General features: G+C 37.7%; 1 protein-coding gene across 1 annotated transcript; it reads right to left on the bottom strand.

The window, feature by feature from the left end:
• Nucleotides 1-1,537: 1,537 nt before the first annotated feature.
• Nucleotides 1,538-5,236, bottom strand: LOC139124238 (uncharacterized). Its single transcript, XM_070690375.1, has 4 exons — nucleotides 5,200-5,236; nucleotides 3,514-3,584; nucleotides 1,894-2,290; nucleotides 1,538-1,699 (listed from the first exon to the last, which is right to left on the bottom strand). Exons 1-3 carry the CDS (start codon nucleotides 5,202-5,204, stop codon nucleotides 2,049-2,051), a joined length of 318 nt encoding a protein of 105 aa, XP_070546476.1. The 5' UTR covers nucleotides 5,205-5,236; the 3' UTR covers nucleotides 1,538-1,699; nucleotides 1,894-2,048.
• Nucleotides 5,237-11,407: the final 6,171 nt, after the last annotated feature.

Below are 11,407 nucleotides of genomic sequence, written 5' to 3'. Positions count from 1 at the left end.
CATGTGTTTTGCAGTTACATGTCTAGAATTACAAAACATTAATTGCTGTATGAATAATCCCAACAGAAATGTTCATAGGAACTTAAAACAAAAGAGAAAATTGTTCATATTGTCATCTTCCTCACGAGTTGTAACAGTAGCTGACGAAATACGAATATCAGCAGAATATACTGAGTTTAAATCGAAAGTATAAAGAGTTCTGCCTCTCCTATCGGTGTTGTCAGAAAACCCGTCATGAATGATAGAAAAGGCGTTTTCCTAAGAAGACAAACGATCTCCTTCTCGGAATCTTAGATTCGCATTTACTGAAGAGTAACCTGAAACAAAGATGGGACACCATGAGTCATAGGTCAGACATGACAATCGATTGCATTGCAATACATTTAATTGACAGGATAAACATGCTGTCGATAATGGCACATACCACGATGGTTTGTAGTCTTTGTTGTCCTTATACCTCCGTCGTTGTTCTTCATGAAGGCGACGACAACAAAGGTGATGATAATTTCGTTCGCAGTGATAACGTTAACCCTTTGAGCGCCAAATTCAATTTTTGTCGCCTTTAAAATGTAACTCGGTCAATTTTTTTTCAAATGTTTGCAAAATTTGTGATAAAAAATTGTTGCCACTGAAAAGTGATGTCCATTTGGTCCAAAATTATCAAAAATATGGAAAAATCCATAAGAATGGTAAAATGTTGCACAAAAATTTTGGTGGGAAAATTTCATCTCTCAAAGGGTTAATCATAATATCTTTTATGAATAATAATTATCTTACCTGTATAGGATTATCCAATGAGCATTTTTATTCTAGAACCATGAGTTAGTTACTCCCATTAGAGTTGTGATTATAGGTGGTAGAGATATCTTGATGTATGCAGCACTTGAATCTGTTAAGAAAATGAACCCAAATTTGAAATCGCCCTCAAATCATTACAAAATTTTCTACGGAATGACAGTGACGTGTTTGTGATTGTCTCTACAGAGGTAAAGCCCATTTTCCAAAGGATTTTGTACTTTTATTGGCATTTCTAGGTTTTCATTGTCTGTCTTGCTTAAGTCGTTGTACTTGAACTTTGTTGGTCAAATCGCAAGCAACCTGTCTACATCTATCAAATATAAACGTACAGACATTCCAAGCATTTGTCGAATGGAACTGTGAAGATTAATGAAATCTGATCGATTATGTTTAGAAGTTAAATTTTACTTGGTTTTAAGTGTTGACAAAATTACCAAGCTTACCTGTGGTCAATTCGTCATCGGACGTTGGGTCGTCACTAGATACTGGAGGTACTGATGCGTCAGCTACATTGAAAGATAAAATGGACAGTTACCATTTGTATTTATGGTAATGTCAATTAATACATTACAGTCTACATGTTGAACTTTTTGAAAGCTGCCTCTGACAAAAAGTCATCATTCAGTGTATGGTAAATATCTATTATTCGAATATATCTTGTGACTTCACGTTCATGTTGATTTTCTAAAACGTGAAAACTCCAGGAACTAAACATTCCGAGTGAATTACTTACCGATACAAGTGGGCTCATCATTATCCCACTCGCCATTGTTGCAGGTTAATGTATCCTCACCAACTAAAGTGTAGCCCTCATTACAAGTGAACGTGACCTCTGACCCATCTGACAAATCTTCCCCTTCTTTTGACCCATCTTTGGGAGCGTCCGGTTCAGTACAGTCGGCTGTATGAATGAAGCGTAATATGTTATTGTGGCCAGGGAGATTTGCCCTGAATAGGAGATGTACTTAGGCAAGATTCAATTTCCATGAATAAGTATTGCAATATCGCTTAAACACGCATCATTGCGTGGCTTATAAAATGATGAATCTTCGTTCGTACATCACAAGATGGAATCAGATGTTGTTTATCACTTACCACAGTGGTTTGTGCTGTCTCTGATAGATCGAGTTTTAAGCAAGAGTCGTTGTTGTCCGTCAGTGGAGTTGTTGTCTCGCCAGTCACCGTGATGACCGCACAGAGGTATGTGTGCGTACAACTAGTAACGTCGGGCATAACGACAGTCTGGTCCATTAGGGAATGTTTTCATTTTGCTGGATGTTGACCGCAGTAAATTGTTCTATCGGCGTTTCCCCTAACGCTCCGTTGCCGTCGTCGTAGTCGTTTGTGGCTGTATAGTATAGCTTGACGGCGGTAACTTCACCGCCACTTCCACCAATATCACAGATGTCAAGATCAAAGGTAATAGTAGCTCCGACGGTACAATCTATGGTCGTTGTCGGAACTTTAATTGTAAATGTTCCGCTGGAGACGTCTGTAATGAGAAAAAGTGTGAGAAGATTGCGCATTGTTCTGAGACCTCACAAACAATTGAATATGATCAAACTACAGCTGCCCAAAGAAGTTTTGTACTGTTCGTGATAAATAGAAGTATAAAAACAACTAAAACCCTAACACCAGCAACTTTTGCATTTCATTACGAGGCTTTGGTCGAAATAATGCGACTTCTTCGGGCTTCACTCAGTTTCTCTATTCATTTAGCGCTTTTATACACAGCCCAAAACATACTCATAAATGCATGCACAGGCAGTATGAGTAAGATCAAGCGCCCTCTATGTCCAAGAACTTGACTATAGAAGCTGGCAAGTCCCGACGATTTCCAAAGTAACGAGTTTATCAAGCCACATAACAATTTTCTTGTACATTTGCCCACAACAGCGTCGAAAGAGCACATCAAAAACGAAAACAAATTTTATCTTATGTACACAACACAGCATAAACCAACAACAAAGTACGTTTGTTTGGCAATTTTGTTTACCACAAACAAAACCCATAATTCCTGACTCTCACATAGCCTATACAATAAACAATAACGCCCATTAACAAATTCCAAGTTCATTGCATCGCTCAGTACCAGTTTTGATATAGAAAATATCATTTTTTCTCCATTGTGCAATTGCCTCCATTGATAGTAAGTACTTTCATGATTTCACATTTCGAATCTTACAAGTTCTTTTCTGCATTTTACTTCTCCAAAAATATCATCCAATCTTCGGAGAGACATTTGGATTCCCGTTGCAGAGCCTTATTGTCTTAGAAAATGACACTGCTCTGTCGATTAAATTCTGGTGTTTACACGTGCTACTATATTTGTGGTGGCCATACTTGAGTTGCAAGTCTAAAATTGATTTGTTTTTAAACTCCATGCTGTGAGTTCGTCGCCAGCGTTTGATAAACGTATTCTGGTTACACTTCGGTAAGCATTGTTACATAAATTGCATAAATTCTAACCATTGTATTGAAAAAAAAATGCAAAGAGATACAACCAATGGTGGTTTAAATGGATGCTGTAGGACAGTATAATGAATTAACTTCATTTTTTGAATTTTATAAGAGTAGAATAAGGGACGTATCTACTCGAAGTGTAACATTGACCTCTGTTGAACACATCTATGGTGATATACTGATACAAATTCTGGTGGACATTCTATGTTATGAAACGATGTGACAACTGGGAAAGATAACAAAGAGTCCCACCTGCCGTAGCCTTTACCGTACAAATCAGTAGGGTACACCGTCCGAAGATGAACCACAGAGACTGCGTAGATCTGAATGAAAATGACACATGGCACTGCATGAAAACCCAATAATACTTACTGTATTAACATGGATTATTGCCTGTATTTTAGCTGAAGAGTGCATATACAGATGAATACAGTCAAGAATCCATTTTTTGTATTCAGCAAGCCTGTATTCATGTGGATTCATGTGAATTCACGTGTATTATACTATAATTCAGGCAACTCATTAGTGTGAATTTATCTGAATTATTGGGTTTTCATGCAGTGTGGACGATGCTGATTAGTAAATAAGAGAAACAATAGTTACATACAAATAGATAAATATAGAGTGGAACATAAACTGGGGTTTTTAAATACAATAGCACAAACAACTTAAAGGGCAAGCATCCCTAGCGTTTGATGATTTTCAGTTTATTTGAGGTAGAATACGCCTCGGAGACATATGTTCGGAATCTAAAACTTTTACAATATTCACTTTTCCTACTGCCTGTTGGGCTTATTTTAAAGCTTATGGAGTAAATCGGGTTTTTACCGGCTCAATGGTGTGAAGATTGGAAATTTATGTTTCCAATAGAGATGACACAGGGATGGCGACCATATTGTATCCCAAATGTCGGTAAATGTTGAGTATTTCCAAAAGTTCCAAAATTCGGCCCCTGATTTTTATTCCTGAGTTTTAAAGAGAATGGTAACGTTGAAAGTTCGCTTGAGGAAAGTTTGAGCAAAATTTAGCCGAGTCTTTCATTTTCGAGGAGCGAACTACCTAAGTTTAATATCAACTACAGTTTCTCTCCAAGGCATGTTAAAATTCGCAGTGTTCAACTGGGTAATCCGGCCTGTGAATATGTAAACTGCGTTGTTATTGTTGACAACGGAAATCTGGTACGGTCTAGAAATCAAAAGTGGCGAATTATATACAAATATACACTTTTTTGGCCAAAAGCTAAATAGTTGGTATTTCAACATGCGTCGGGGAGGAGAATAATATTGCAATGGAGTAAAAACAAAAGTAGTGAAGAACATTTTCAAAATTTATTGCTACTGACCCGTCCAGCCGACGACCGGGAAAGAAGCGAATGTCAAAAACTGTTCTACGGAATGGTAAAGTAATCATGACAGAATTAAACAAAATTATTGAAAAAATTATTTATTGTTTAACCAGTGTACTCTGAAGTTTTACAGTGTATTTGGGTATGTACCAGCAAATTTGAGGTCATTTGAGGTGGTATGCGGTTCGAAAGTGAAAGACTTAAACTTTTGCTCAAACTTTCCTCAAGGAATCCTTCTCTTTCTAGATCAAGTATAAAAATCGGGGTCACCGTGAAAATTTTAGCACTAGAGACGCAAGTTACCCATGGCCACCATCCCTGTGTTAACTCTATGGAGAAAAAATAAAATTGTCGAATTTTCGCAAAAGTAAGACAATGAAAATGTTTCTTACAACAAGAGATTTAAAATAAGCCCCCATAAGTGGTCGGCCAAAAAAAATTTAAAAGTTTGAGGGTCCGAAAATCTGTTCCCGATGCTTGTTCAAGTTTAAATAGAAGCTAATACTACACACAGAATGGGTCACCCGCATTAGATCAGCTTAAATAATATCAATATAACAGTATGGCTAATTTCTCAACTGTGGAGTGCTTACCTCATGGTGCCGGCTCTTCAGTAATGCAAAACTCAGATTTGGCGTCTGTCTGACAGGCATCTCTTTATATACTGTAAAATCCTGAAAGTTGTTAAATAATTCACAGCGTGATGATGACATAGCGCCTCCCGACGTGTAAAAGGGAATGTACATTGGCTGTCATTGAACCAACTGTGAGTTGGCAATCCTATCAACCAATGAAAACGTCTTTTAAGCGTGTCAATCACTAAATTTTCACGCCTTGTGGTCGCCAAGGAAACAAAACGTGCTGGCCTATGTTGATGAAAAACTACTACATAGAGCATCTGGAGCATAGCGGTTAGCCACGGTTTATGTTTGTATTGAACTTGTGTGTTTCACTCGCAGAAAAAAATTAGTATTTTTCAGACAAATGCTTTCCACCGTGAATGTTACAGCGTATTCCTAGCGCATACTCTGACAAAATCTCAACCTGCAATATGTTTCGTCTGCACGTTCGTCGTCTGCACGAGTTAAGAGTTGACACGGGCATCGTTTTAGCATTAATCACCATGAACCTAGGGAGTCGTTTGAGTTAGAGTATCAGACATGGAGTACACAGCATAGGCCTCCGTCCATCTTCAATTATATCAAAATCTTGATGACTAATTCTCACTAATGCCTACTTATTTATTTTCAAGCACGCTTACTATAAGGCCCTCAGTCAAAGGGCATTGAAAATGCATCTTTCACGTGAGTCAACTGTATTTCTGAAAGACGTGTAAGCATCGCTCAATTCTCTCCAGTCTATTGTACCAACCAAGCTATGTATAGTCAACTATATACATTTTTCGTGGGTGAATACTGAACTTGAGAACAAGCTTAAACGGGTTCTAATGTTTTATATCAGGCAAGGTAAAACACGAATATTTTAAGATTGTGTGTACAACGACACATAGTGTTTCAGGCGACATACGTAAGTTACACATTCGTCGTCAAGTGAACACAGCTATGTGGGTTTTCAGGTCAGCTTATAATACTCTGGGTCACGCCATATCCTGTAACTCCCGTTCCCGAGACCAATGTGCGCTACCGATAAATGATCACAAAATCAAAGTTCACCAAGACTGTACGTGCTTTCAGTAAAACCCTTAATAAATAAGCTATCCACATCAGGATAAAGCAAGCAAGCTACCTGCTTTAAAGGGAGGAAGAACTTATGTAGGGTTTCATATTTCCCATGATGCACTCAGTCTGGACTAATTCTCTTATCAATACGTATTCGAAATGTAAAACTATAGATCTGTACACGTCTCACTGTTCCAATTGGCTTCAGAACATTGTCGAAAATGCCACGGAAAATGCTTTGGTCGCGGCGGCTGTAATATCATCGCTCACCTTGTGAGTAACTAGGATATGAGAATGAAGCAACTGAAGAGGGAATAAAGTAGCACGAAAATCATCCAATCACAAATTATTCGCATGTCACGTGGGTCGCTTATGACTTCAAGTTGTAGCAATTTCGGTAGTTATATTTTGCTGTTAACCACTCCAGAATTTCTTTCAAACTTTCTTTGAAAGCAATCTTGTTTAAGGCAGAGATACAAAATCAAGTTGTATTCCATTTTACAAACGTGTAATGTATCAGGAAACTATAGCTTAAGTCATTTACATATGCAAACAATTGAGCAATATAGGCTCACTTCCAAACTATATTTGTTTAATAGCCGTGAAAAAATTTACCCTGATATGTACAATTAGGCCAAAGTAATTAAATTCTTTGTTTTGCGTCCACTCTAAATGGGAAAAGGTACGCGTCTAAGCGGCTGAAAAACACACACAAGAAATTAACATAATGTAATTTGATTGCAGCAAATAAAAAATTGTAACACAATTTAAGTTCAGAAAAGCTAAGCGCGTCATGTCCTAAATTTCCTATATAAATACGCTGTGTGTTTTTCATGAAAACCCTAAAACGTAAGCGGGTTGGGACGCAAAACAAAGAATTTCATTACTTTGGCCTTATTGCAGAAAATGTAAATATCAATAATTATATTGAACGCACGTCCCTTCAGCTCTAATCAAATTACTAGTCTGTCCTTACCACAACAATTGTATCCTCAAAGTCACACTCCACTTCAGCTGCTGCACAAGACATTATTACATGATCAATAATACAAGATGAACTACCGGTAACATCTTTTGTCTTTCTGGCCGATGGGGGCGTCGCGCACGGAGTCTTCCATGAGATGAGCAATACAGGCTTCATTCATGTCATCCCTAGCACTGTCACCTGCACCGCATCGGTTGTCATGACTACACAGCTTGGATGTATTTCGAGAAAATTTTTTTAGATTTTGGAAAAATTGCAGAAGCATAACTACATTCTTCAGGAACAAAACAACTATTTTCACCCAAATCGGACCATGATTACCACAATACTATCATAATACTATATGTGCTTAATTTTACACCCTATAATATACCATTTTGATATTTTAACGGGAAGTTTGGTCAATATTTTCTTGAAGTGTAAAATTTTCTTTATCGCATCGCCATTGAACCTTCTGTAAAGAAGTACGTACGTAGAGTCCATCCTGATAATTTAGATGTTATACACATGTTGACCTAAGAAACGCAGTTTAACGTGCACTGCACCACGGGAACATATTCATACAATAAAAGTTTTGCTTTTCCTTTCTTAACGACCACTTGTCTGGGCTCATCTTAAAGGTTTTCGAGTAAGAAAGATTTTTGATGTCTTTGATTTTCGAAATTCGAAATTTTATTTTTCTCTTACAGTGAAAACAGTGATGGCGGCCATTTTGAATTTCAAATACCAGTAAAAGTCAGTCAGTTTGTTTTTCTACTGCCAAACTTTGTACGCTGACCATTGATCTTAAACTCGAGTTGACCAAAGAATGGTTGAAAGTTTCAACGAAGAATGCTTGAGCAAAAGTTTAAGTTTTTCACTTCGAGGTGCGTATAACCTTAAGGTAAAACGCACCTCGGGGACAGACATTCGGACTCTCAAACTTTTACAGTTCTCTTCTGATATACCACATGTGGGGGTTCATTTTAATGCTCTTGGTAAGAGAAAACTTTTCACAGGCTTAGTTTTTCGAAATTCGAAAAATTTTATTTTTCTCCATAGAGTCAACACAGGGATGGTGGCCATTTTGAATTTCTAATATCGGTAAATCTTGGGTAATTTGTTTCTCTAGTACCAAAATTTGCATGGTGACCCTTGTTTTTATTCTTGATTTTGAAAGAGAATGATTGAAAGATTCCTTGAGGAAAGTTAGAGCAAAAGTTTAAGTCTTTCACTTTCGAGGTGCATACTACCTTATAAAAGTAATTTGCAAATGACCGTGTGAACAAACCGACCATGTATCTGAGCATGAAGTACATTCACAAATATGTCTTTATCAGATCAAGAAAAGAGTGTTTTCCCCTTATTCATGCTACTGGCAGCTGGGAGCAACTACATTTCGAAAGTACCAACCGATTTGTTAGAAGTACCTGATAATCGGAAGGATTTTTTGTGTGTGCATTGGATAATAATAGAAGTGTTTTATTCGGTTCCCTGCTCTAAGCCATTTTTCTTGCACGTTGTCATCCATTACATAATAATTCGCACCTCGTCAGTTGTCATAGTCACACATCCTTCAAATCCATCCCATCTATACAAATTATCATTCCATGTTTTGTGAAATGTGGTAGAAAATCGGGTCTTGCCAGCTAAATATCAAAACATGTTTTGGAACACAACAAGATACACATGTAATTAAAATGCAACAAGAAGTATACTTCACGGTGAAAACACTGCAAAGTTTTACCGTTGGTCATTATAAATAGTCTCAGTCTCGATTGATAAAATTCGACTAGACAAATTTGCAAGCTTTCAGGCCGGTGCGTGATAATGTCAACAATTTGACTGAACACTTATCTTTCCTCTTCCATTCGGCCTTGCAAATGATAATCGAAGTCGATTAGACTGGCGATAAGCTAACTTTTTTCATACGTCGTTGTCAGTAGCTTTCCTCAGTATTGAATGCAAGGTTTCTCACCATATTACTTAAGTAAAGAAGAAAGAATTACACACAAAACACATACATACATACATACATACACACATACATACATACATACATACATACATACATACATACATACATACATACATACATACATACATACATACATACATACATACATACATACATACATACATACATACATACATACATACATACATACATACATACATACATACATACATACATACATACATACATACATACATACATATATACATACTGCATGTACGCTTGCATCATACACGCGTACACATATTTTTTCTCAGTAGGCTTAACACACGTATTATAAAAATATAGATATTCGTTACTGTCCCAATCGCAGAATATGCTATTACTTCAAGGGCTAGCCACCTTGCTACTTGCAGCTCCTTGAATCAGGAAGAATCGTGCGAAGACGTCATGTTACATGTATGTTCACGACACAGGCACTTGACATTGGTCTCAAGAAGCTAGGCGTTAGACTTAATACAGCTTTTAAACGTTTTGGCGGATACTTCAACCTTGAATGCAATCATTTACTGATATACGTTGAGATGTACATAAAAGAGAGAGAGAGAGAGAGAGAGAGAGAGAGAGAGAGAGAGAGAGAGAGAGAGAGAGGAGAGAGAGAGAGAGAGAGAGAGAGAGAGATACTGCAGCGTCCGCCAGGTAGAAATGGTCCGCTAGGTAGAAATGGTTTAAGTGAAATCCCAAAAATTTTTAAATAATCCCATTTCCGCATTATGTTCCGTACATATGACTCCTTTTAAAAAAAATGGGCAACAGAATTGAAAATAAACCTTACAACAGAGACTATAACTACTTGCGTTGTTTTTTTTCACGATGATTGAGGGACAACATAAATCATTAGTTGTACACATTTTCACGTATTTTCTAGTATTTGTATTCTCTTTGTAAAACCAGTTGTTTGTTCTTTTGCCAAGTTATCAATACAACCTGTATGTGATGTCGGATATCATTGTTGACAAACTGAATTTTGTACACATTCTATCACGTCGGCAACTTATTTCGGGTCAGCATCAGTGCAGGTACAGTCAGCAGACACACGAGCTAGTAAAACATTGGCACTTGAAAAATAGAATACTTTTGGTAGAACCAGTCAAGTAAAAAAATGGAAGCAATTGATGTTCTTTATTCCAAACCCCGTTTCGGCTGTACATAGTCATCTTTTATCAAGAGCAGAGAGTTGACTTGCTGAGCTATTTGTTTCCTATTCAACGTTCTCTCATGATGCGAATCGTTTGCTAGAACGTTGAATAGGGAAATGGAACGTTGAGAAAAGAGCCTACCAGAGAGAGAGAGAGAGAGAGAGAGAGAGAGAGAGAGAGAGAAGAGGAGAGAGAGAGAGAGAGAGAGAGAGAGAGAGAGAGAGACTGCAGCGTCAGCCAGAGTAATTGGCCTGCCGGTAACTTTGCAGATCATTATCTAGATTTCTCTAGGCCGTCCAAAATGCTATTGCGGTTACGGAGGAGAAGCAGAGGTCAGCGGAAGACCTTTAGGGGTCACATTATGACTCAGTGCTAGTGATATAAGTACTAGAGTCAAATTGGCGACAATGCTTGTGGCAATGACTACAAATATCCAGGTATCATTTTGATTGCTAGTTGTGCCTCTGTAAAGACGAAATATCTTACACTTCGCCACAGCTTAAGGAGTCTGTTCATGGTTAAGGCTGTTAAGGTTGAAAGTGAAAGACTTAAACTGTTTCTCAAACTGTCCTTCATAAATCTTTCAACCATTCTTTCACCGAATCAAGAATAAAAAAGGTGTCCCCATGCAAAGTTTAGGACTCTAGAAGCAAATGACCTAACATAAAATTCAAAATGGCCGCCATCCCTGTCTTAAGTCGATGGCGAAAAATACGATTTTTGATTTTCCTAGAACGAAGACGGTGAATATTTTCTTAGTCAAAGAGCTTTAAAATGACCCTCATGAGTGGTACTTTAGAAAAGAATTTTTTAAAAAAGAGAGTCCGAATATCTGTTCCCGGTGCGAATTTTACCGTTACTATACGCCTCGTCGTTTAAATATTTATGGTAGGTATGGAAGGTTACCAGTCACGGCGGAGCTACGCTGCTCAACGCGCAGTCAAGGCTGATGCCTCCCTCTGGTTGGAATAGCTTTTACCAACATGGGCATTCTCAAAATGC

The sequence above is a fragment of the Ptychodera flava genome (assembly GCF_041260155.1).
Source record: "Ptychodera flava strain L36383 chromosome 23 unlocalized genomic scaffold, AS_Pfla_20210202 Scaffold_23__1_contigs__length_28996876_pilon, whole genome shotgun sequence".
NCBI classification, from domain to species: domain Eukaryota; kingdom Metazoa; phylum Hemichordata; class Enteropneusta; family Ptychoderidae; genus Ptychodera; species Ptychodera flava.
This window is presented reverse-complemented; position numbering and strand designations above follow the sequence as displayed.